The sequence below is a fragment of the Rhinopithecus bieti genome, unplaced genomic scaffold (genome assembly GCF_001698545.2).
Source record: "Rhinopithecus bieti isolate Rb0 unplaced genomic scaffold, ASM169854v2 scaffold_10584, whole genome shotgun sequence".
In the NCBI taxonomy this organism is placed as follows: domain Eukaryota; kingdom Metazoa; phylum Chordata; class Mammalia; order Primates; family Cercopithecidae; genus Rhinopithecus; species Rhinopithecus bieti.
Genome location: NW_016806721.1, coordinates 1,238,441 through 1,265,931, shown reverse-complemented (window position 1 = coordinate 1,265,931; position 27,491 = coordinate 1,238,441). Strand labels below are relative to the sequence as shown.

The 27,491-nt window shown below is 39.3% G+C and overlaps 1 protein-coding gene across 1 annotated transcript in view; it reads right to left on the bottom strand.

The window, feature by feature from the left end:
* Positions 1-9,256, bottom strand: part of LOC108533114 (rho GTPase-activating protein 7-like) — a 171,109-nt gene extending 161,853 nt beyond the window's left edge. The window contains exon 1 of the mRNA XM_017877507.1: positions 9,076-9,256. Within this exon, the coding sequence (XP_017732996.1) occupies positions 9,076-9,214 (139 nt within the window). The 5' untranslated portion in view covers positions 9,215-9,256. The remainder of the gene's footprint in view (positions 1-9,075) is intronic.
* Between the last annotated feature and the right edge of the window lie 18,235 nt (positions 9,257-27,491).

Here is a 27,491-nt window from a genome sequence, read left to right as displayed (position 1 = left end):
TTTTGTATTGTTATTAAAAAAAGTTAAAAAAAATGAATGTCTTAATAAATTTCTGTAAACAAAAAAGAAAAAAAAAAAAAAAAAAAAAGATTAAAAATATAATGTTATAGTACTTTGGAATAGCAAGTCTTTTTGTCTTATAAAGAGGAGAATGGCCAGTTCATTAAGGATGATGCACTAACTTGCCTGACTCTTTTTGTTTTAGAGACAGGCTCATACTGTTGTCCAGGCTGGAGTGCACTGGTGTGATCATAGCTCATTGCAGCCTCAAACACCTGGGCTCAAGTAACCCTCCCATCTCAGTTTCCTGAGTATTTGAGGCTCCAGATGCATGCCACTGTAGCTGGCTAATTTTTAAATTATTTGTAATGACGGAGTCTTGCTATGTTGCCCAGGCATCTTGAACTCATGGCTTCAAGTGATGCTCCCACCTTAGTCTCCAAAAGTGCTGAGATTACAGGTATAAGCCACCTGCCCCAGCCTTGTTTGCAGAGAGGATTTCCCTTGGCTCTATGGGGGCATCCAGAAATTCTGACTTCTTTTTTTTGTGTTTATAGGATACTCTTGGCTCCATGAGGGAAAGTGGGGCCCACAAAAATCTTCAGGTAAGTTTAAGCCGGTGTTTCTCAACCTTTGTACTTATGTTGGACCCCTCCCATCTGTGCTTCCTTTATTTTTTTTGAGATGGACTCTCGCTCTGATGCCTAGGCTGGAGTGCAGTGGCGCTATCTTGGCTCACTGCAAGCTCCGCCTCCCGGGTTCACGCCATTCTCCTGCCTCGGCCTCCCGAGTAGCTGGGACTACAGGCTACTGCCACCACACCCAGCTAATTTTTTTTTTTTTTCATATTTTTAGTAGAGATGGGGTTTCACCATGTTAGCCAGGATGGTTTTGATCTCCTGACTTTGTGATCCACCCGCCTCGGCCTCCCAAAGTGCTGGGATTACAGGTGTGAGCCTCCATGCCCGGCTGCTTCCTTTCTTTATCTTCAGCATTATGCGAGGTGCAGCATGTGCTATTAATACAGTATGTTGATTGAATATATTTTTAAAAGCTACCTATGCCCCTTTCTGATACTGCCCCCTTGCAAGCTGAGAATCGCTGATTTAACTCAGTGATGAGTCTCAGATGCCTCTCAGTGACCAAGAGACACCGTACAATTCTTACTTAATAAAAAGCTCATGCTCCCTTGAGTTCCAAGTTAGTGCCAACGGGTCATACTTGTGGCCAGTGGGCAATGGTTGTGTCTGTTGTGCTCGCTATTCAGTGCCTAGCACAGTGTTCTACATACAAAAGATGCTCAATGAATCCTTGTGGGATTAAATAATGACAATTGACAGGCTTGGTTGGAAGTTTCTGATCTTTCTCCATGAACATTTACTAATGGAATTTTAAGTAGCAGCAAAAAGTGTCCTAACTTAAGTGGGACTCAAATAGTACCTGTTTCTCCAAATTACTTTGAAGACTAAATGAGAAAATGCCTCTAGAGCTCTCAACACAGGTTCTGGCACTTAGTAGACACTCATCAAGAGCATGTCCAAAGGATGACAGCCACCTATTGCTGGGTTCCACATTTCATTCATATTCTAAGAAAGCGCATGCCTCCTTGTCTTTGACTGTGCCTGAGAGGAGCAGAAGCACTACTATAGTCATGAGTTTGACGATTATGAGGCTGAATAACTGTGTTCTTTTCCATGGCTAGGTCTTCATCGATAACTACATGATATTCAAAAATATCAGTGGTTGTCCTTGAGCTACAGGGAAGAACACAGAGGGATCAATGCAAATCCATCATCATCACACACAAGCAACTCCAGCACATGCCAGCTGAATGGCATCTCCTCTTTCTTCAAGAGTGACAAACTGGGTTCAGTGGCTTGTGCTTGTAATCCCAGCTGGGAGGATCACTTGAGGTCAGCAGTTTGAGACCAACCTGGGTGATAGAACAAGACCCTACCTCTACAAAAACGAAAAAATTAGCCACAATCCCATAGTCCTAGCTGCTGGGGAGGCTGAGGCAGGAGGATTGCTGAGCCCAGAAGTTCAAGGCTGCAGTAAGCTATGATGATACTACTGCACTCCAACCTGGGAAACAAAGCAAGATTCTGTCAAAAAAAAAAAAAAAAAAGACACACTATTATTAAAAGTAAGTAGAATAAGAAATTTAAAAACATTCAAGTTTAACTTCCATCTATACCTAAATAATTCATTTGGAATAGAGAACTTCCAGAGGAATGTTCTTTTAAATCCAGTCTTTGCTTTATGAAATAGCCTCAGATCCTTAAGTAGATGTGTGAGAAATTAATATGACCCTCCTACCAGGCCTTTGATTTTGGACATATCTAGGTATTGTAATTACAGTGACCTAGGCAAAATATGCAGACTGTACATGCATACTATTTTAAATAAAGAAAGTCACAGAAGTCTGTTGCAGAAAGGGAGGTGTGCAAAACATCGCTTTCAAGTGGTAGCCTTGACATTTAGCATATTTTTTCCCATACCAGAGCTGAGCCACATGCTTGAAAGCCCAGGCCTGCTGTGCTGCTGCTCTTTTCCATGTTTGGCTCCATCTATACAGCAATTTTCAAAGCAGGTCCCAACGTGCTTAGGAAAACTTTCAGATATTGTATATCTAGCTTGACAAGCTCATATGCAAGGACTGATTCCCTCATCAATGTGTGGAATCAGTTACTTTCCAGTCATTTCCTTTTGGAGTCCACAAAGATCTAGACAAAAATCACCTCCAGTAGATCCTTCTTTGTTTCTCTCCAGAGATACAGAAATTTATTCCATTTGCCATTGACATTTTACATTTCCCTTTCTTCTTCTTTTTTTTTTGGACTGGTTGAACCACTTTTGCCTAAAAGCCCTAAGCCAATTATAGAGGTGTCATGGTAACAAGGTGAAGGCCCTCAGGAAGTAGGGTATCAAGACTGAAACTTATGGAATGCTTAGTATATGTCAATGACTCTTCTAAGCACTTCGCAGAGTAGCTCATTTAATCCTTAAAACCATTTCATGACATAGGGACTGTTATTCTTTTTGTATTGGCAAGGAACACTGACTTGCCTAATACTACCCAGTGCAAGAGCCAGGACTCAGCCCCAGGCAGCCCAACATTGTAGGCAACTCTCTAAGCCACTATATAATATATTCTCTCATTAAAGCCACCCTTGAGATCAACATGCTCCTCTTTTTATTAAAACAGTATCATTTAACTTAATCTAGATACGTGTTCACATTGCAGTATTTCACGAAACTTCCCTAATGGTTGTCTGTCTTTAAAAATCTCCTCTGGTGTTGCCTATGATTGGAAAAGTCTTTGTTTACTAGAGGAGGCTGCATATTTTAAGGTCTACATCACTCATGGTTAAAAGGCATTACATATGCCCTTACTTGCTTTTCACTGTGAACCAAATGAGCAGAGAACAGTTCACAGGAGTCGATGTTTGTGGTTGCCCTTCCTTGGAAGTGGGCCAGAATTCCTGATGCCCCACTGAACTGAGAGTCAATGTACCACAGAGTGTGTCCAGCACTCTTTTTGCTAGTGAATTGGAGGACTGATCAGCTGCAATGTAAAAATCTATTTTGCAAAAGACATATGATCCTGAACTCCGTAAAATACCTCAGGGGATTTCAACCTAATGTAGTTACTTGAAGAATTTATTTTATGTCTATTGACTCTCACTTGGATTGAGGTTTGCCTAAATTTTCTTGCCCTCTTCATAGGCAATTCAGTTTTTTCTCCTTTCTCTTAAATATTTTTGTTTGTTTTACTTTCTTTTTTATAGGATGAGTTCTTGCTGTGTCACTCAAGCTGGAGTGCAGTGGCACAATCATAGCTCACTGTAACTTTGAACTCCTGGACTCAGGTGGTTCTCCTGACTCAGCTCCTGGGACTACAGGTGGGTGCCACCATGCCTGGCTAAATTTTTAAATTTTTTATAGAGACATGGTCTTACTCTGTTACCCAGGCTAGTCTTGGATTCCAGGCTTCAAGCAGTCCTCCTGCCAGGACTCCAAATTTTTGGGATGACAGGCGTGAGCTACTGTACCCAGACTCTTAAATGTTTCTGGAAATAATGTCATGCCACATATCTTAATCAGTTGGAGGCATTTAGACTTTTTCCCTTATATGTCATGTTTCCCAAATTGAGAGAAGGAATCACTTTAAAAAAAAAAAAAAGTCTGTATAATTGATACTATTTAGTAGCTCTTACTTTATTAGATGTTGTTAAATAAAGACTAGTATTGGCCAGGCCCAGTGGCTCATGCCTGTAATCTCAGCAGTTTGGGAGGCCAAAGTGGGTGGATCATTTGAGGTCAGGAGTTCAAGACCAACCTCCTGCCAACATGGTGAAACCCTATCTTTACTAAAAATACAAAAATTAGCCAGGCAAGGTGGTGGGTGCCTGTAATCCCAGCTACTCGAGAGGCTGAGGCAGGAGAGTCTCTTGAACCAGGGAGGTGGAGGTTGCAGTGAGCCGAGATCACCCCACTGCTCTCCAGTCTGGGTGACAGAGTGAGACTCTGTCTCAAAAAACAAACAAACAAGCAAACAAACAAGCAAAAAAGACTAGTATTTGATTTCTTTCAGCTTATTTGTTTATTCCACTGCCTAAACTGAAGAAAGCTGTGCATGTGTAGTCGTGGCTTTGCCTGACTTTCAGGCTCTCTAACTCTTTCTAGCCTCAATTTTAGAGGCAGTCTTATCAGTCTATCAGTCCAAACTTGTTTGTGGAGCTTTGTCAAATGTACATCAAGGAATTTCAGCCAGCTCATATAGGAGAGCCCAGCATCTCAGTCTGAGAATTTTTGACTACAGGTATTTAAAAGCCACAGCAAATATTAAACAGAGATTCAGAGGCCTATGAACTTGGATGAGGAAACATTATGTTTGCATTGTCACTAAGCTGTAACTGAAATTTAGCATTTGCTCCAATTATAAATGTTGGCAAATTATCCTGCTCGCCTTCAATGGTCTTAGCTGTCCCTGTGACTTTGCCACCAGTAGAAACTGGACATTTGCATATCAGTTAACAGTTGCAGATATCGTAGAATATCACTTACATTCATCCCTACTCCACAGTGATGTCACTATTAGACCTACTCCAGATCATACATGATTGACATTTTTCTGTCCACAGGGGTTCACCCAGGCTGGTCTGGGTGAATAACACAAGTAAGGTGTTCACGTGACCTTACTGGCCAGCTACTGGGCAGATCTGTGCCTTGTGGCCATTCAGCCACCAAACAGTCAAATTGTAGGTTCACAAATTTGTGACCTAGCTGTGGACATTGCCTCCCAAGTTTCCCTATATCTATAATGGTGAGTGACAAGGAGACGAGTCAAAGACCAGGTTAATGCACAACTTAATGTTCTCAGTTGAGTTAAATAACAACAGTGTGCACATGATACCTTTAAAAATAGCTTTTAACTGGCTGGGTGTGGTGGCTCACGCCTGTAATCCCAGCACTTTGGGAGGCTGAGACGGGTAGATCACGAGGTCAAGAGATCGAGACCATCTTGGCTAACATGGTGACACTCCATCTCTACTAAAAATACAAAAAAAAAAAAAAAAAAAAAAAAAAAAAAAAAAAAATTAGCTGGGTGTGGTGACGGGTGCCTATAGTCCCAGCTGCTCGGGAGGCTGAGGCAGGAGAATGGCATGAACCCGGGAGGCAGAGCTTGCAGTGAGCTGAGATCGTGCCACTGCACTCCAGCCTGAGCAACAGAGCGAGAATCTGTCTCAAAACAAAAAACAAAACAAACAAAAAAATAGCTTTTAACTTATACTTACTTGTCCATATTTTAAAGGCATTATGCTTTTATGTAATTCATTCTCAGTATACTAATACATCATAATTTTATGTTTCAAATACTTTGATAACTATAATTCCCTATAATTGGTTTTCTCTATAATTCTATATATTTTATTTATGCATTTAAAAATATTATTCTGAGAAGCTATCCATAGGTTTCAAAAGAATGGTAAAGAGATCCATGGGCACAAAAGCAGGCTACAAGGCCCTCTGTGGAAGGATTAAGAGGCAACTGCCCTTCAGGAATGTAATGCGTCCTATTGACAAGATGTCCATGAATCAAAGAGGAGGGGGTGAGAGCACAGAGGAGCTTTAAGAAGGAAGCACACTTCATCCAGTAAAAAGCTGTCCCCTGCATCGCTCAACCACTGTCATCCTCAAAGTTCTAATTCACTGAAAACTCAATACCATCCTCTGCTTTTAGCAAAGAAGACAGAGTACTTTGGGGTTGGGAATAATGGTAGTAGAGGATAGGAGTAAGAGAAACTCCTGTGGGATATAATTGGGCAGAAAAAGTGGATCATATATAAAGGGGGATGCAAGTAAGACAATCTGATCTGTCCTTCCTCACAATCTGAAGGCCTTTTGCTAGCAACAATTCTGTATATTGTTTATTAAAGCCTGCAGATGCTTAAAAATAACAGACAGGCTCCCTGTTTCATGTAGAAGGGAGTTTAAGACAAGAAGATGTAAATGATGGTTTTTGTACATGACATCATTTGGGATAACAGAATTGTGTTTGTGTGTGTGGGGTGGGGGGGAAGGTGAGAGAGGGAAGGAGGGGGAGAGAAAGAGAGAGAGAGAGAGAGAGTGCCAGAGAATGAGAATATACCTAATAAGGAAACTTCACATGTTATCCCACGACCAAACCCTTTCGTTAGGTGAAAGAAACTAAAATCTCAGATTAGTTTTTGAGAAACCTGATGAAAGTCAGGAAGGCAATAATCATCACTGAAATAACATTCTAGGTACTATTAACGGAAGTATTATCTTCCAGGGACCTAAAAAACACTTTTTACCTGTTACCTCATTAATTTCACAACTTAAAGAAAAGGGTTTGGGCTTTCTACTGCCCTCCATTCTGCACACGAAGGCAACGTGCTATGATATATAACAAAGATTTTCTCTGGTGTTCAGAGAAGTGACTTTTTGTGGATCGTTAGCCCCCATTGTTTAACGTTTGGTAAGTGTGAAGGGTTGAGTGCAGACCAGAAGCTTGAGGGAAAGGGATGGAAGCAAGCGCTCTTGAGGTTTGGATGTGCACCAAGTCAATCTGTGTTTGACTAAATGAGCTTCCAGCCATGAGCCAAGAGTGAGGAGGACACTAGAAGTGTCCAGGTCCGCCATAATCAGAGTCAGTTGTCATAGTCAAAGTCTTTTCCTTTCAGGTATGGTATCTGGATTCTCTACTGTGTGAATTACTTCAGAGGTGCATACTGCTCTTAGAAAACCTGGGCAGCATAAAGAATTCTTTCCCTTGATGGACCTACAGCAGCAAAAATCCTGTTCGCTGCTAGAGTTGTGAAAACATTTGAGTTTTCATCACACAATAAAAGTAACCGTTTTCTCTAAGTGTTTTCATTAATTTACACTTGCTGTTATGTTTTGACTGCAAATATAGTATTAATATATAACAGACAAATGAGAAGAAAGAGAACAACTTTCCAGGGATAATATTCTTATCTTAGAAGATATTATTATTCTCAGCAGCTGTGAAAGGCTATTTATTTATGAAAATGTAAGAACCATAAATGTCTGAATTAGTCTTACTTTCAAATTAAAATGTTAAACCACAACAATATATTTCTCCATTATCTTTAGTAAGATATTATTTATAGAATCTTTTCACTTGCAGCATTGTTTATTAAACAAGACAACCATGAAGAAACTACCTTTTCTTTGAAATTGTCAACCAATTATAGTTGTGAATTTTTTACTCCCAAATCTTATATCTTAAACTTCCTTAAAGAATTAAATAAAAAATCATATTGGAAAGTCGTATTTGTTTAGGGTGCCACATTTTCCTCTAAAGCAATAATAAAATAGTTAAATTTAAAATATTTTGCTCCCTTCCCTACCTAATGGTTAAACTTGATGTTGTGTCTTTTCTCCGTCAGTCCTGGGGAATATTGTTTAGTGTAACAGAGAGAAAGATTTTTATGTGCATTCAGAACAATCTTAAGAGTCTATGAGGGTGTGAAACTAGCAGGTTATCTTCACAATCTGCTTTATCATAATCGCACAGAAATTTCCCCTCTTCAAGTCATATCAGGATAATTATGTGAAAATCAAACGACCTTTTATTAACAACACAGCACAGAACTCTGTATTGACTCTTAGAGGCCACCTCTAATATTTGTAACAATTCAGACCTTCTTTCAGTATATGGAAAACAACTGGATTGACCAAAAAGGTTAAGAAAACATAGTCTTTGACCCATCCATGTAGATGGCATAGAAACACAGACTTGGAGAGCAAACAAGAAGGCACCATAAACGCTATTGGGAAACCCTACCCAGATTCAGAGAGTTTTTTCCAATCATAGTGAGATGCTATTTTATCCCAACAGAATGAGACAGAAGTCCCTATCTCCTCACTGGACTCCTGCAAACACAGTCTGCCATTTGGTGGCTGTCACATGAGCCCTAGAGCGTTTGAACTGCACCACTGTGTTTATGTTTTATTACATTTCAAACGCCTGCCTCTGGCATACATGACACCCTCTTGGAACTGAGAGTAGCTCCAGGCTGCCAGAGGAAGTACCAGCAGGCTTTCACTGGGCAGCGCCCATCACTCCACTGACACACAGACCTGCCAGGCCCCTCTCCTGCGCACACGCCAGGGCACCTCACACCTGATCAGCTTCAGCTCCAAAGCTGACCCGAGACAGCCCCGCGGAGCTCAGGGCTTTTGCGGCAGTTGTTCATCACTACCGATTTCCTGACAGTCACAAAGACCTTGCTTCTCTTTTCAAGGTTAAAAAACCCCACAACTCTCATCATTCCTTATCTAGAAATAATCAGACCAGTAACCAGAGCGGCGTTACACAAAACAAACACACAAAAATCTCAACACTCCATCAACATTAAATACTACAGAAAGGGAGACCGAACACACTACCATGACAGGAATGAAACTTCACCCAGCTGATGAGATCATTCATGATCCAAGCTCATCACTGCTCCTTCGCAGTAAATTGTTTTCTGTTTAATACCCCTCGCCCCCGGTCTCCAATCCCCCTCCGCCTCTCACCTGCCAGCCGTCTGTCTCTGGTGTTTTTCCAAATGACATCCAGGGCTCTGGCCGTGGAGTCCCTGATATGATCGCTAAAGGACCTCCGGAGAGGGGCTCGCAGGGGGCGCGCCATCACGTGGGCCTTGGGGTCCCCCATCCGCTCGCAGGCGCCTTCAGCGCAGCCCGCGCGCCGCGACCATGCCTCCGTCCTCCTCCCCGCGCTGTCCTCCCGGCAGCAGGCTGTCGCCTGCCTTCAGGAGCCCGGCATTGCGGCTGGCACTGCGGCCCCGGGAAGCGCCGACTGCAGGCGGCCTCCTGGCCAGCGGCCAAGCGCGCGCGGCGGCCACATCTGGAAAGGCTTACCCTGCGCCGGCGACACCCTCGCGGGGCGCGCGAGCTGTAGCCCAGCTATCCGGAGGCGTCTCGCTTCCTGTGTAACCCAATGACTCACCTGGGTCCGCGCGGGGCTGCTCCTCGGTCACACAGCAGGTCTCCCCTTCAGGGGCAGTCCAGGTGACCTCGCGTTTTCAAAGGGAAACACAGCGCCGGAGGCAAGCAAGCAGGGGAGGTCGGAGGGTGGGGCTGGCAGGTGGCCTTGTCTTTAACTTTCAAGGTTGATTCTCAAGAACATTTGCATTTTAGTAACTCATTTTTATCTCATTAACTCATGGTTTTAGATTAGGCGGTTGATGAGATAGGAAGTTCAACCTTTAGTTGTGGTTGTGGGAAGGAAGTTATGGCTGGAAGAAGCATTTTACAGGTCAATCTGGATTCTCTATAAGAAGTGGAGACCCCTGAGAGGCCAGTCACTGTGGCTCACGCCTGTAATCCCAGCACCTGGAAAGGCTGAGGCTCGAGGATCACTTGAGGCCAGGAGCTTGAGAACAGCTTGGGCAACAAACAAGACCCCACCCCTACAAGAAATTAGGCCGGTTGTGGTGGCATGCACCTGTGGTCCCAGCTACTTGGGAGGCTTGAGAGGGAAAAATCGCTTGAGCCCAGGAGTTCCAGGCTGCAGTGACCCATGGTCACCCCCACTGCACTCCAGCCTCAGGGACAGAGCAAGACCCTGTCTCTAAAATAAATAAAGAAATGGACACCTGAGTTTTAAACAAAATATTGATCAGCTCCTCACATTTTCTCTCTAACCATACTTCTACTTACGTTGGTTTAATCAAGTCACTCTAGGTTTTGCCCCTTAAAAAGTTTCAAATATCCCGATTTTATGAATCTTTTAGTTCCAAGTAAGTGAACTTCCTCATTACAATTGCACATCAAAAACTCACCCTCCAAAATGTAAAAAAAGTGCCAAGCACTGTGAAATCAAAATATGAGCCAACTGCTTCTTTTACAAGATACGCACCTTAGTTTCTAAAATGCCAAATAAATCTATTTCTATGCCAATAAATTTGGCAGATTTTTTGCCTTTTAAATGCATTATTAATCCTCTTTTCTTCCTGTCTACCAAATCCTACCTTATAATGCACAAGGTTTGGCAGGGAAGCTTAATATTGGCATAAGATAGCATCTAAAGGCCAGTTCATGACCTTTGCAAGATGAGATAATGTTGTAAAAACACTTTGTAAATTGCAAGAAGCCATGCAAATGCTAATTATTACCATAATTATTTTTACACACAAAGTCATTTTCAACCCACACTGATCTCCTGAGTCTTCTAATTTCTACAACATGCATTATTTTCACTGTATATCTTTGATAAGTTAATTATACAAAGGATGATTATAAAAATAGTGAGATTGTGCTCATGAGTTACGACTAACATTAGTACCAGTGCTTATTAATAACCCATACGTCCTAAACTGTGTTGTTCTCAAACTGTTAAAGCTCATGAATGTCCCCCATTGAGAATGTACTTCATGGTAGATATCCACGTCTTTGCCTTATCATTGGACCGGGCATAGATTAGGAGAGAATGCATGCTAACTGCTGAAGTATATAGACCTCTGTGCCTGGAGAGGCCGATTCCAAATGAAAATCCTCTATTAAAGATTTTCAGAGAATATGATTGCCATAACCTGGTTCCATTCTAAAACAATGTCCCCAAAGTTTGTGTGTGTTTCTCTTGCAAAGAGATCTGAACACCTTGAAGCACATCGAATCTTGTCATCTGGACCCGTTTTGCGGAGGAATGACATCAAGTACCCATGGCATGGGTAGCGCCCTTCACCAGATGCTGTTTTAGGCCTGCGGAACTTTAGGACGAATAAGATCTCAACACTGTCTTCAAGGAGGAAATATCACATTGACCAAAAATAGTTCCAAAATAATGTGATACGTTTCAAGGTAGAAGCATGTTCAAAGTGTTATGCAAAATGTTATAGGAACACAGAGGAAAATACAGCCTGGATTCCTAACTCCTCCTAGGCACTGACCTCACCTGAATTTCCAATGTAGATCGATAATAAAGTTAGGGACACACAATTGCTCCCTGCATGATCAACAGCTGGTTGTTTGAGTCATGCAAAGTGACTGACTATAATGATAGGAAGCTTTTCTGTACCTAAACACAGAAAGGAAGGGGAGCAGTAAAGGGAAATAAGCATTCATTAAGTCCCTATAATGTATGATAAACTCTTCTAGTGTTGTATATAGACTGGCAAGTCATCAGAGATCCAGGATAGGTATTACTTTTTTAGAGATGAGGAAACTTGAAGCTTAGAAAAAATGTGAAAAAGGTTAGATAGTAAGTGGCAGATCCAGGATTCATGCCCGGAGCTGTCTACCTCAAAAACTCATTAGCTTCCTAATCAACTTGGTTGGTCTTAAATTAAGATAGTAATGATAGTGACCCATTAGTGTTATCTAGGTTCAGTCGATACCAAGCTATGAGCTAATGCTCTTTAATCTTAGCCAAAATAAAATAACCAACAGGACCTAGGGTGTGGCAGAATCCTGAGTCTGCAGATGCGTTTGAGGTGATCTCGACTATGGAAATTCAAGGGCAATGAGCCAAGAGAACCAAGGTCTAGTTCAACACACACTGTTTAACAATAGAGCACTCAGGTCTAATCTCCAAAGTGTTATAAAACAACCCTCCTCCTCTTAGCAACACACTTTCTCTAGGACAGTACTCAGAGTTCTTCAGTGAAGCTCATCTCAGTAGGTGTTAGAAACACCTGCCTATTCCTAGTACAAGTTGCATTGGGTAGAATGACCCACAGCCCTCACCTATCTAAGAGGTTTTCATGTTTTGTTTGTCTTTTTCAAAGGAAACCTCATGGCATAAATGTAAGTTTTATTGGCAGAGTGTTTCAGGAGGGGAAGTGCAGTTAAGCATTGTTGAGCAAGGCAAACTTTAATTATAGGTTTTACCATAGGCCAATGTAGAGCTGGCAACTTGGTCTCTCATTTCTGACAACTCATTAAGTCCAAATTTCACTGTAAGGGTATTTCAGCCCCTTATGGATGAATCTCAGCTATATTTTATGTGTATGCTGTAAAGACATTCTAATACACAACCAATTTTAAATTATTCTTACATTTTGCTTTCTTTGGAGGCCACTAGAAATGCTACACAGAAAAGGTGCTGCTTAGAATCTGCCACTTATTCAATAATTCCTCAAGTTGTATTTCCACAAACTTCAAACTATCCCAGTTTTCTATGACACTGAGAGGTGAGAATAGTTTGTGATAATTAGTGTTGTCTCAGCTTTGTAGGTAGAACAAGTAGGAATATGAGGAGTTCATTGATTTTTCAAGATCCCACTGGGAATCATAAGAAAAATGAGAATCGGCCATGTGCAGTGGCTCACGCCTGTAATCCCAGCACTTTGGGAGACCGAGGCGGGTGGATCACGAGGTCAGGAGATTGAGACCATCCTGGCTAACACGGTGAAACCCTGTCTGTACTAAAAATATAAAACATTAGCCAGGCATCGTGGGACCTGTAGTCCCAGCTACTCGGGAGGCTGAGGCAGAATGGAGTGAACCCGGAGGTGGAGCCTGCAGTGAGGTGAGTTTGCACCACTGCACTCCGGCCTGGGCGACAGAGTGAGACTCCGTCTCAAAAAAAAAAAAAAAAAAAAAAAAAAAAGAGAGAATAACGACGTTATGCTTTGATAGGTTTGCAGTTTCTTATTTCTGTGATAAAGGGTTAGTTTCAGCCATTGGTGGAGGTGCTGTTTGATCAGGGAAGGTGTGTAAACTCTTCCAGATCCCTGGAGAGCAGAGGTTCTAGTCTGTATCCTAAGCTAGAGATTCTGGTTTAAGTAAGTCCCTAACATTTTCCATATAAGAAAATCGTCTTGCCTTGGTAATGTATTACTAATTTAATTTAATTTTGTCTGATTTATACATTTTATCTTACTGCAAACAAAATTTTTAATTTTATAGTGTTTCTAGGTTCCATCTTCTCTGATTTAATGTTAGGGACCCTTCTTTTCCAAGCCTGTGTAACATAAATCCACTTTTGTCTTATGGCCACTGTTGCTGATGAAACTCATTTAACCCTTCTTTGGACCAATGAGAACATTTAGGACTACCTAAACTGCTGGAAGATCCTTTCAAAAGAATGTGAATAACGATGGGAAATGAAAAGCTTATTCAGAGTTAATACCATGTTTGGATCTGGGTCTTTGGCATAGAAAGAAAATGATTATAACCCCATTGGTTAAGTCCTGTGAGTGATCCAGCCCCTGAAATAGGATGGCAGGCTTAGTGAATGGCAGTGCCTACCCCAGCATAATATATCTGCCGAAAATGCTGTAACTCCACAGAAGATGTTCTCCACTGTGTAGGTATCCAATAGTCCATGACAAGGAGAATGAAGCCTCTGTAACTCTGAAGGATGTCTAAATGGTTTCTGTTCATTGTGATAACTGGCATCTAGCATGTGGGTTACATGTCATGGAGGACCACTTTCGTTTTGAAATGTTTAGATAATATAATCATCTTTAGTGCATTTGTTCTGGCAACTGGAAATTTTACTTGTTAATCTGCTTCTACATTTGGAACCCTAAGGATTCCACTGAATATGGTTGAGAATCTTCTTTGTGATAAGCTCTATTAAATATTCTTGACCGAAGGGCTCAAATCAAGGTGACTTGCACTATTAGGTGTATATTGATGTTTGATAGACCAACAATCTACAATGATGATTTTCTTCAAATTGATTATCTCTGATCTGGGGGCAAACAAAATTATTCTTGGAAGGCAGGGAGAAAATCTTGGAATCTATATCTGTATGTACACATACAGTTCTTTAAATATTTCCATTTTGTATAATGTACAAAGCACATAAGTACCGTGATTTATAGATATAATTTATACATGAATAAATGTATATGTTGCGGTTCTATGCTGAGAAAGCTTTACTGACAGGACTGGTGATCAAGGTTCAGAGACTTGCTCTGCAACTTCTGATATATACAAAAATCACACTATCTGTCAGAGTAAAATCAACTTGTTGGAGGGCACAGTGTTGAATATATCTATAAGGGGAAAGGCTGCAATAAAACAAGAAGTGAATGTTAGGGAAGAGAGAAGGACTTCCTTTTCTTCTTGAGTCATGTAACAATATCTTACTTCCTTTCGACTGCTAAATTTCAGTAACTATGCTTTCTGAAGCAAAGATCTCTACCTGGGCTATGAAAAGTCACCTTGCCTGTGGAAAAGAGGACTTGATTTCAATTCTGCCCCTTGCCAGACAGCTTTGTGATCTTAGGACAGCATTTTGTTTTCTCATTTGCTAATGAGGGTATTGACTAGATCATTTATTCTGGTTGAGATTCGAGGGTGGGAGAAGAGGATATCAGAATTACATAGGGTGGGGACTTGTCCCTCCTGTTAGAGTGGAGTGAAAAGTTTAAACAACTCTACTGGGCTAGATGGTCTCACTCCACTTCAGAAAAATACCTCAGCAGAATTCTAGCTATTAGTATATGCAATTGGCCATTTTAATGCTTTCCTTAAGCTATTTTCAAGTTGCTTTGAACATCTTTCTCTGGAGCTGTTTCTTTGGATTTAATCCTCTCTTGATCATTTCTTTTCCACTCTCTGTAGTTGACTATAGTTTTCGATGCGAAAATATTTAACAGAGAGGCAGGAAATAAAACATACTGGAAAAAAGAAAGAGGATGTAGAGATGCCTTCAGAATTTTTTTCTATGTCATGATTTCAGGTTTTCTTTTATGTTGTAATTTCAAAAGGTTAAGCATTTGCAATTTCTGTAGAAAAATAAACAATAATGGTACATCAAAAATAATGCAAAAAAATCTATAACTTATATTACCTTAGCAAGAACCAAATATCTAATAGTAAAATAATTTTAGATACAGTTAAAACTTCAGGGGGAAATAATTTCCTTTATTTTGTTCTCCATTTTATTTTATTCCTATCATATTTTTATTCTTTCTTTTATCCTTTCATTTTTCACCATGTAAAATTACAGTGTGTTAGTAAAGAAGCCTAGCATTACAGCATAGAATGGGGGTTATAATTTCTCTGCTCTCTCCGATGTAAAGTATATTATGATTACTTGAATTGCTTTTAAATCATGGTTATTGAAATTAATACTTACTGTTTCATGTATCTTTTTGTTCAGATTGAAATTCAAATATAAACCCCTTGCTGTTTCTAAATTAGAAGACTTCCTTCTGAGAAAAATCCCCAAAAAACTCACATATTGTTTTACCTTCATATACAGTCATTGCCACAAATGTCCATAAAGAATGACAGACGTTGTTACTTTTGGATTAAAGCAATTATCAATGATCTCAAATAACACACCTACACTAACAATAAAATGAAAAGCAGTTTTGGATAATGGCTGCATGATATACTCAGGCATATACATTCAGAGACGATTTAAAAATCAGACCAAACAGGAACCCAAATATTTCTCTATGTTAACATAACTTGTTGATTATACTTTTTTGACCATAGTATTAATAAATGTTATATATTGTGATAGGACTCAAAACATTGCAATATCAACTAGCTTGAATGTTTCCATAAAAGGGTGTTTGCAGGTCGACTTCTGTGTACGAAGGGATCCTACTGAAACACACACACACACAAGAAAGAAAAAAAAAAATTAAAAAAACCAACTTTTTTTTTCAGAAAGTATACAATACATTGTGAAGTACTGTAATCTCTGAGAGACGGTTTTAAAAAAATAGATAAGCCTGATCATTGTTCTGATACCAGCTCCGCATATGGGCAATTTGGGGGCCACAGAGTAGAGAGGGGAAAACCAAACATAACCTGGCAGTTCTTTTTCTTTTCTTTTCTTTTCTTTTGGGGGGGACAAGGTCTCACCCTGTTGCCCAGGCAGGAGTGTGTAGTGGTGCAATCTCGGCTCACTGCAACTTCTGCATCCCGGGCTCAAGCAGTCCTCTCGCTGCAGCCTCCTGAGTAGCCAGGACTACAGGTGCACACCACTACGCTGGCTAATTTTTTAATGTTTTGTAGAGATCAGAACTCTCTGTATTGTCCAGGGTGGTCTCAAACTCATGGGCTCAAACAGTTCTCCTGCCTCAGCCTCCCAAAGTGTTGGGATGATGGATATGAGCCACTCAGCATGGCCTACCAGTGTTGAGGTGATACAGATCAGCGTTTAGGGGAATGGAGGCAGCTAGAATTTGTAGGGCAGAGTATCAATGAAGACAGAGCAGAACAAAGAGTGAGATCTGCAGAGGGGTCTTCCCAAGCCTTTGGCTGAATATGGATAGACACCAGCATGAGAAGGAACTCTCCAAGGCTAGGAAAGAAACCCTGGAAATCAGTGGACTAGAGTCACTTCCAGTCCAGTGGAAGTGCAGTCACTTCCTGGAGCGCACACAAGGCTGGCATTAGTTTGTGTTCCTACCAGTGAGTATGAAGAGACCTCAGGAAATACGGAGCATTAGGTATAATCCCCAGAAGAGTCATGCCTCAGCAGCGGGGCTAAATTAGTCCTAAAATAAAGACTGCTTTGGACCTGATAGCAGAAGAAAGAAAAAATAATAAAGATAATGGCCCACTGCAGTGGCTCACGCCTGTAATCCCAGCACTTTGGGAGGCCAAGGCGGGTGGATCACCTGAGGTCAGGAGTTTGAGACCAGCCTGATCAACATGGTGAAACCCCGTCTCTACCAAAAATACAAAAATTAACTGGGCGTGGTGGCGGGCGCCTGTAATCCTAGCTACTCAGAAGGCTGAGGCAGGAGAATTGCTTGAACCCGGGAGGCAGAGGTTGCAGTGAGCCGAAATCGTGCCATTGCACTCCAGCCTAGGTGACAGAGCAAGATTCCGTCTCAAAAATAAATAAACAAAGAAAGAAAGAAAGAAAGATAACAGAAAGCACTAAAATTAAAAACCAACAAATAGTTTAGAAGAACAAAAGCTGGTTCTTTGAAGAGATCAATGCAATTGCTTAATCTCTAGTCAGATCAACTAAAAGTAAAAAGTGAGTTTAGCAAGATCACAGGATTGAAGATTAATATACAAAATCAATTGTATTTTCCTATACTAGAAATGAACATTTCATAGTTAAAACAAGAAAATACCATGCATGATTAAAATATAAAATACTTAGAGATACATTTAATAAAATATTTGTACAAAATTTGTACACCAAAACTACAAAATATTGCTAAGAGAAATTGAAGAAGATCTAAATACATAGAGATTTATCATTTATGCATTTGAAGACAATATTGCTAGGTTGTTAATTCTTCCAAACTATAGATTCAACACAAAACTAATGAAAATTCCAGCAGGGTTTTTGTCTGTTTGTTTAACTGACAAGTTGATTCTAATTTATATGGAAATAAAAAAGACCTAAAGGAGCCAAAATAATTTTGAAAGTGGAGTGATGTTGGAGGATTTACACTACCTGATTCCAAGATTTACTATAAAAGCTACAGTAATCAAGACAGGGTGGTATTGATTTAACAACAGAAATATAGACTAAAGGAACAGAACAAAGATTCCAGAAATAGATCCGTACTATGTGGTGCTAAAGTTAGCTAATGGAGGGGAGATAATCTAGCTGAAATAGGTTATCAACAACTGGGCTGCTGGGGCAGTTGGATAACCATATGGAAAAAAGGAATCTTGAGCTCTACCTCACACCTGAAACAAACATGAGCTCTAAATGGAACATAGACCAGAGACCTAAATGTAGGAGTAAAATTGTAAGACTTGTAGAAGTTTTCTGATCATCTTCTTCCAACCACATTTTAACAAATGGGCAAAAGGTTTAAACTGATACATCACAAAAGAAGATATATGAATGGCCAATAAGTACATGAAAAGATGTCCAACCTCATAAATCATTAGGGAAATGCAAATTAAAGCCAGTTGAGATACCATTACATACTAAAATTAAAAAGACTGACCATACTAAGTGTTGGAGAGAATGTGGAGCAGCAGGAATTCTTACAGATTGCTGATGGGAATGTAAAATTGTTTAAGCAATTTGGAAACAGCTTGGAAGTTTCTTATAAAGTTAAATGTACCTTACTAATGAATTCCACTCCTAGGAATTACTAAAGATATATAAAAATATATGTTTGTACAAATGCCTTTTTCCACTTATAGATAATTCTACAAAAGGCAAAGTTATAGTGACAGAGATCAGCTCAGTGCTTGCCAGAGGCTGGGAATGGGGTGAATGTGGGATGAGATTAACTACTTGGTACATGAGAGAATTTTTAGGGGTGATGACAAAAAGCAAAGTGATAAATTGGGGAAATATTTGCATCATAAGTATGCAATACAGTGTTATTATCTATAACAAATAAAGCACTTCTGTAAATCAAAAGCAAAATAGAAACAATCCAATTGAAAAATCGATGGATTTATGAATAAGCATTTCACAGAACATATAGAAGTGATAGAATTGGGTAATAGAAGCTTAATGTTCAAACTTTGATATTGACAAAAATTCTCTAACTGAAGCAAACCATCAGAACCCTCAATCTCTGAAAATTAGATATATAACTTCACAGGGAGGTGGAGAGGAGGTGGTTTTTCTATCACCAGAGAAAAAAATTGCTGTTTAAGAAATAATCACTGACTTGGAGTGTGTATATATCAAAATGACATACCCAGTGCTATGTTAATTGGATTAGATTTTATTATAATAAAGTAGTTTGAATGTCAATAGTAAAATTTATTTTAATGGTTTCATGAAAGAGTCATTTTATATTGAATCATTATTAGTATCCATTCATCATAAAAGTATAAAAACATGTCAACTCAATAATGATGTTTCTATTGTATTGCATTATTATATGAGAATATGTTGTTTGTATGGATATATATTCCTTTTCAAGGCGCAGAATACAACCTGAAAAAATACTTATTAAAGTGAACAGGCATTTTGCTAATATTAGCAGCAAAAGAATGTAAATTTTCACAGTCTCTCTGATAGCCAAAAACCTTTTCTTAAATATTTTGAAATAGGAAAAAAACAGAAAAAAACACATGAAAAAGTGAAATTCTTATTCTTTTGATTGGCGTACAAAATGCTAAAGAAAGACAAGTGAGGAGAAGAAGGAAAAAAAGAAAGCCTTTGATAAAAGGAAAAATAGAATTGTGGGAGATGGAACCTCACGATGTGTTTGCACGAGTTGAAACTGTACAGGAGATGACAGTCTGCAAACTTCACAGGAAAGAGGGGATCTGAGGTGAAGGTTGAGCACCCTAGAGACTGAAGCACAAATGCAGATGGTGAAAGACCGTGGAGATTTTTTGCAAATGCTTCTTTTGTACAGATTCCTTTGTGTGTACATGTGTCAGGGGACTCTTGTTAATAAATTTAAGAAATGTGGTGGGAATCAAAGAAACCTGATGCCTTCATTGATTTCCTAATCTCTTCAACTAAAGAGTTGGGAAACTCTGACTCTAACTTTCCCTGCCACTTCTTACTGGCTTGGGCTTTCTGGCCTCTGAAGCTTATCAAGGTGTGGCCAATTCAATGAATGGCTGGTCAGGGTCTAGACAGATGGTCAGAGATGAGCACAGAAATGGAAAGTAAACATTCAGAAACTTCTTAATTTTATGTATGTTGCATCTAATGATAAAAAAAACTTTGGCTTCTATTTTATGTTTTCTTTTCCAACTTTTTTTCTAATACTTTATTTTCATTATATTTTAAAACGGTATGGGTTAAAGAAATAAATCACCATAAATATGTTTGGAAAACCCTGCTCTGAAGTGTAAGTATAAAATATAAGAGTAGCTCTAGATGGAGAGAAAAGGCCACAGTTTTGTGAAGTTTTAAAATCAGCCTCTGAATTAAACCCTTGTTGATATTTGTACATCTCTCATTATTTGTTATATACATGGAAAAGCAGCAGTAGTAAGCATTGTTAATATTCCAATTGGAAATTGAAAAACAAACTTCCAAAGGAAACAGAGGTATTTTTGCCTTTGGAATTTTGTGCACAATGAGTGGTTCACATCTGGCACGAAGACTAGATCGCCAATGATGCAACAATACTGAAAAGTGAAATATTCAAAGAAAAACAAAGGATACATGGAGACAGGAAATAAAACAGGCAATTTTGCCAATTAAGTGTAAAATATAATGATTATAAGGTAGAGTTTCCTTTTATCTAGCTTTTTTTTTTTTTAAGGAAATAGCATTTCTTAGGAGAATATTTACTCTGAAATCAGTTGGAAAATTGGAGATCTTTAGAAACAGCTATTTTCTTAGTTTTTAAAATTCATATGTTATCTTTATAACAATGGTGTCACTTGTTATTTATTATCATGAGCAATGGTTGAATTATAATAAATCAGAGCTCAATTTTAAAAGTATATCCCCAAAACCAAAAACCTACCTCAAAATATTTTGACTTTTCTTCTAATCTAGCCACTAAATCCCATGAAATGTACACCTGTTAAAAGTTTGTTATCAATAGTGATCGTAGTTGTTATCTAAAGAGTTTCAATATATCTAAATGATATATTGCAGTATATCATTTAAAAATAACTGTTTTTTTTTTTCCTTTAATACAGAATTAACAATAAGGATGTCTAGATCTTTGCAGATGGGGTGATGCAACTGATTAATAAGACTTAGTTTTCTTTGTATAAATTATAATCACTCTTTGAGGCCTGTTGGAGTCTGGACCAATCCCATTTTTCCAGTCTTCTCTCCTTCCAAACACAAACTCTAGGCTCCAGCTGGCTGGGCTACTCAATTGCATCACTGTGCCTCGTGCATTTCCCAGTCTTCTAATTCTGCCAACACTATTTTCCTTGCCTAGAAATGCCTCAGATCTTCCTTTCCAGTATTTCAATGCTTTCATTCCGCGCTCAGCTAAATGTCCAGAGACTCTTGAGTATCTTACCACTTAGCTGTTACTGCTTATCTAGCTCAGCAGGCTATCAGCATCCTCAAAGGATGTGCCATCAAGGTCTAGAATAAGGAGATTCTCAGGCAACTAAACAGGAGAGGCGGCCCCTATCAACATCACTAGTTCCTGTCCCTTTCCCCCTTTGTTGCTGGCCTGCAACTTTCTAGGGGAGGAAAGAAGAAGTAAGAAGTGGGTAGGGAAGAGACTTGTATGGGCTGACATTTGGAAGATCTTGCATGAACCCAGCGTAGGGATCGTAGGTTCCACTTAGGGCAAGCTAAAGGTTGTGGACTTAACCAAAGTTTGTATCAGTTTTTATATGGCCGTTTATATATGGCCTTTTATATGGCAGTGATATTTGCAGTGTTACTTTGGCCATTTTTAGAAACTACAAAATTGCAAATTAGGTGCTGTGTGTGTCACCATTCTTCACTTTCATTGTCTGACCACCTTCACTCCTGTGACCTGTTCCTTTTTCCTAAGGCATTCAGTGCTCCTAACATCTGGCTTCCCAGGGCTACCACTCCACAGTGTTCTATATTTCCTTCACCCCCAAATACCTGCCATCTCATAGAGTTAGAATTCCTTTTTTTATTATTATTTAGAGACATTGTTTCGTTCTGTCACCCAGGCTGGCATGCAGGGGTGTGATCATAGCTCCAACTCCTGAGTTCAAGCTATCCTCCTGCCTCAGCCTCCAGAGTAGCTAGGACTATAGGTGTGTGCCTTTGCACCTGGCTATTTTTTTTTTTTTTTTTTTTTTTTTTTTTTTTTTTTTTTTTTTTTTTTAGAGTTGGAGTCTCTATTTTGCCCAGGCAGGTATCAAACTCATGGCCTCAAGTGATCCTCCTGAGTAGCTGGGATTATAGACAGGTGTCACCATGCCTGGCTAATTGTTCAAATATTTTTTTTTTTGTAGAGACACGGTGTCACTATGTTGACCAAGCTGGCTTTGAACTCCTGGCCTCAAGCAATCCTCCTGCCTTGGTCTCCCAAATTGTTGGTATTACAGGCATGAGCCACTATAACTAGACCAAAATTCCTTTTATGTGGGTGCTTGGTAACACTTGCTAGGCTATTCCAAGATGTGAACAAAATTTAGCCCTGGGGGAGGAGAAGGGGGTGTACAATTCTAGAGAAAGTTGTAAATAAAATAAGAACCTTGTTCCAATGAACATCTACTTACTGAATGTGAGTGGTGTGACACCCAGCTTCTCATTGCACAGCCCCATCCTCTTTTTCTCTCCTTGCCATGTCTGCATATGGAATTATTTTCATTACCTTAAAAGGTTGTTGTCCTTGGAAGACTGGATAATGAGTAGGCAGTATGTGCAACCATATGACACTTTGGGTATCTTTTATTATTTTGCTTGTTCAATACACTTCATAGTTTTGTGTCTTTTCTTTTCTTTTACCTTGACTATAAGTTCTGTACAGGTGGTGTCTTCAATAGTTTTATGAGCCTAGTGCATTGTATGGCAATAATACATATTCAAAAATAGTTTTGGTTATATTTATAAAAAAAATGTGACTTTTTGGTTGTCATTCAGTGCCATGATGATCTGTCTTAAGCCTTAAGATGTTGTTTTGCTGTACAGACTTTGAAGTACCAATTGAAATGAAATGCATGTAGAGGAAGAATAATAGATGGGAAATTTCCACTGATATTAACCAGTGGTTTTCAAACTTAGTGTTCATAAGAAGAACACTCCCTGGAGAGTATGTTAACATTTATGGTTATTGAGCCTAAGAGATTTTGGTTCAGCAGGCCTAGAGGTATCCAGGAATCTGCATTTTTAAACAAGCATTCTTGAAAATTATGGGGCACACTTTAGCAAACGGCGCATTAAAGGGTGTGCTGTTTTCTTAATTAAAATGCCATTTTCGTTTCTTTCGATTTTTTAATTTTCGAAAAAAATGATTGAGTGTCCTTTATGTGCAAGAAATGCAAAGATAAGTCACACATGGTTTTTATTATATAATAGGGAAAAAAAGTCTTCACAATAATAATAAACAGCATGAAAGGATACCAGCCTTATAAGAAGTTCAGATATAGTACTGGAGTGTTTTGGGAAAAAGTGCCGATTGCTGAATAGTGGATATCCTGGAAATCTTCAAAGACAAAGTAAATATGGACATCTAGAGATGATATAAAAGGAAATTTCAAGAAAAGGTAACAATATTAGCAAAAACACTGAGGTGGAAAGTACAGGTTGTGGAGAATGTGAGGATTCCTGTGATGGCACTAGGGGGCAACTAGAATGAGATGTGCAGCTTGGGCCAGAGCTGGAGGCTGTGCAGACGTATCTTTTTTTCTTTGAGATGGAGTTTCATTCTTACTGCCCAGGTTGGAGTGCAATGGTGTGATCTCAGCTCACTGCAACCTCTGCCTCCCAGGTTCAAGGATTCTCCTGCCTTAGCCTCCCAAGTAGCTGCAATTACAAGTATGCGCCACCACACCTGGCTCATTTTTTGTATTCTTAGTAGAGACGTTTTCACCATGTGGGCCAGGCTAGTCTCGAACTCCTGGCCTCAAGTGATCCGCCGGCCTCAGCCTCCCAAAGTACTGGGATTACAGGCATGAGCCACTGCACCTGGCCATGTGCAGACATATCTTTAGTTGGGTGAGATTCCCAAGAGAAGGTGTAAAGACAGAGGAAAAGAAAACTCAAATATCAATGCCATGTAACTTACTTAAGGCTTATAGTAGAGAATTCAGTGAGATCATGTTTGGATAGTAAACATTTTTTGTTAATTACATATGATTTCAGTGAGTACTGTGATACTAATATGTAAATTTATTTCTATCTGCTCTGTGATATTAACTTCTGTGATTTGCGATGAACAAAATAAAACTCTTGAATGGGAAGAGAAAGACCAATATTAGAGCTATTAAAATGAAAATCAAAGTACTGTCCACTTAAAGTATTTCTAAAATATAATTCCATAGAATTGATCAGATATTTATACTCATTACTGTCCATGTCACTTATATAATATAGTAAGTACACAGTATAGTAACATGGACAGTAATAAATATAAAGTGTAAGTGACATAGACAGTAATAAATATAAATAAGGTAAATTCTAGAAAATCACAAAAATATGTAGTATTTCCCTTTCCCATAAAAACCAAACCAACCAAACCAGACCAAGCCTGAAACCCCTAAAGCTTAAATAATTTCACTAAAGAAAACAAAAGCAAGGTAAGCTGAAGTCATGGGAACTAATAGAGACAGAGCAAGAGGCTGAAAACCTACCATAGACGAAGCAAAGGTTTTCCAGATGTGGAGTTCTTTCTACACATTAGTGGTGTTATTTTGCCTCACTCAGGTTCTACCAGGAAACAGACAAACAAATAATGCAATGGTTCCTTTTTTTTTTTCTATCTTCTGTCTGTAATCTAATTAAACCAACTTTGCTGAAATTTTACATTTTGTTTTCTTCAGGAAAATGTCTTGATATTTGTGACCTGCAGTTTTTTGTTTTTTGTTTTTTGTTTTTTAAGCTGGCTTTCATTATAAATGGGAATGCTGTTGGAATGCCTGAAGGTATTTGTATGCGTGTTGGAGTATCTCCTTTTGGAAAGACATTTTGAAGGTGTCTCCACCCCACGGTCCTCTTGTCCACATCATAGAAAGGCCAGGCCGCTCCCTACATGTGGGGATGAGTGGTCACTGCTCTGTTTATGTTCTGTTGTCGCGGACCATCTGGGAGAATGGCTCCTGATTAGCTGTGGAACTATAAGTACCATCTCAGAGTCAAGGTCACAAGTTAGACCCAGGTCACTCTTTTTTAAGGCCCTAAGTTTTGGTGCTCAAAAATATTACAAAATAAAGTTTTCTGGATATAATAAGCCAGCTCTTCACTTTGCTAAAGTCATAAAATAAGAAGGAATTAATGTCCCCCTTTGGGTAACCTGGCTGATCTTTGTTTTGCATAGATGGACACTATTGTGTTCATCATTGCAGCTGGGATGCAGCCATCAGAGGCCTTAGAAATAATAATTGAAAAAAAAAAAAAAAAAAAACATGGATGTGCCCCCCCACGCCCTACATACAAGTATATTTTTTAATAGAAAAATGCTAAATGATAGAATTCAGGTTAAGTCTAACAGAATTCTGACATTTTCTTCTCTTAATTTAAGAGTCTTTATTTTAAAAAATGCATCAATTGTGTCACTCATTTTTTTTTGTTTTTATATTCCTTTTTAAATAAACAAATGTTTATTTAAACATGAGGGGATGTGAATATAGTCTGTTGAAAATATAAAATTGTTAAGGGCAGCAGCACGTGACCCAAACAAATTCTAATGCAAATTAAAAACCAAATTGCAGGCCAGTCATGGTGTCTTATACCTGTAATCCCTGCACTTTGAGAGGCTGAGGTGGGAGGATCTCTCTTGGAGCCAGGAGTCTGAGAGCAGCCTGGGCAACATGGTGAGATCCTGTCTCTACATTAAAGATTTTTTTTAAAATTAGTTGGTCATGGTGGTGCATGCCTGTAGTCCCACTGACCGGGGAGGCTGAGGCAGGAAGATTGCTTACGCCCAGGAGTTCCAGGCTGCAGGGAGGCGCGATTGCACCACTGCATTCCGGCTTGAGCAACAGAGCGTGAACCTGTCTCTAAAACAATAAATTAATTAAAAATAAACAAATAGCCAAATGGCCTGTTCAGGATAAATTAAGTGATTTTAAAAAGGAGATAATTTATGTAGTCAAGGGGAAAAAGAAAATCCGTGAATCTTAAAACTGTAAGCTACGATGGCACTGATTTATATGACTGAGGCTGAAAGAGATGGGGCGAAAGATGTTCTCTGGGCTCCAACGGAATTATGAAATAATATACTTCTGTAGCCAAAAAGGGCAACATTGTGAAAAATTCTAATTTTATTGAACATTCAGGATATGCCTAGTTCTAGCAAGGATTTGTGGAGTATAACAAATGCTGTACTATTAATATTTTAGTGTCATACCGAATAGTTTCACTAGTCAGAAAACCCCCTGTGCTCTGCCCATTCATTTCTCTGTCTCCGCAAACCACGGACCGCCAATGATCTTTTGACTGTTTCTATAGTTTGCCTTTACCAGAATGTCATATAGTTTGAACTTTACTTTCCAGTTAGTTTTGCTGTGAACTTAAAATTGCTCTAAAAATAAAGCCTAATTATTAATGAAATAAGCATCTTTTAGGTGCACCGTACTGTGCTACATGATGTTTTAAAAGATGGTTACAAGCTGTTGGAAAGCATTGCTGAGATAAATGGAACACTCAGAGGACGATGACAGTCTATCAATGATCAAGTACAAAAATGACCAGATCAGACTCCATGTGCCATAGTTATCTCATTTCAGAAAGTATGAAATTAATGTGAGCTGGAGTTATCATAGAAGACTTCACCTTCTCTGGGAAGCCAGGACACAAATGAGTCATTGGGGGATGGGGTAGATAATTTCTGGAAGGGAAACAGGAGGAGCAAAGGTCAAGTTATGCAGAAGCAACTTCAGGAGAAAAGTGAGGTTGTTACCATGGTTACAGCGGAAGATGCGTGCTAGAAGAGGATGGAAAATAAGGGTGGAAAGGAAGGGTAAGGCCAGATTACGGAAAAAAATTATTCAACAGCCTGAGAAGTCTTGGCATTTAACCACTACATATAGCATAGCGGCTAAGAGCATGCACTGTTGTCTGCATTGCTGGCTTTGAATCCTGATTTGGCCACAGTGTGACTTTGGATATATTAGGAAGCCTCTCTGAGTCTCAGGTTCTTCATCTGTATCATGTAGATAACAATAGCACCTATCTCATAGGGTCGCTAGGGGATTAACTGAGTTCTCGTCTATAAAGTGCTTGGAAAAGTGCAGGCACAGAGTAAATTCTTGTTATTATTATCAGTTTAGTCGTTCATTCCACAAACTTCGACCAAAACATCTGTTAAGAGGCTGGCATTACCGAGGTGCAGGGAAGATGTCTTTTAGGAAATCACAGCTCAGTGGGGAAAATATTTAGATAAATATATCCAAGAGGATCACAGATTTAAAGAGAAAGGGGAAATTTTAAAAAGTGATGAGCTGTACTATTATCTTCCCCATGTATCTATTTCCTGAAATCCATAGAAAAGAACTCA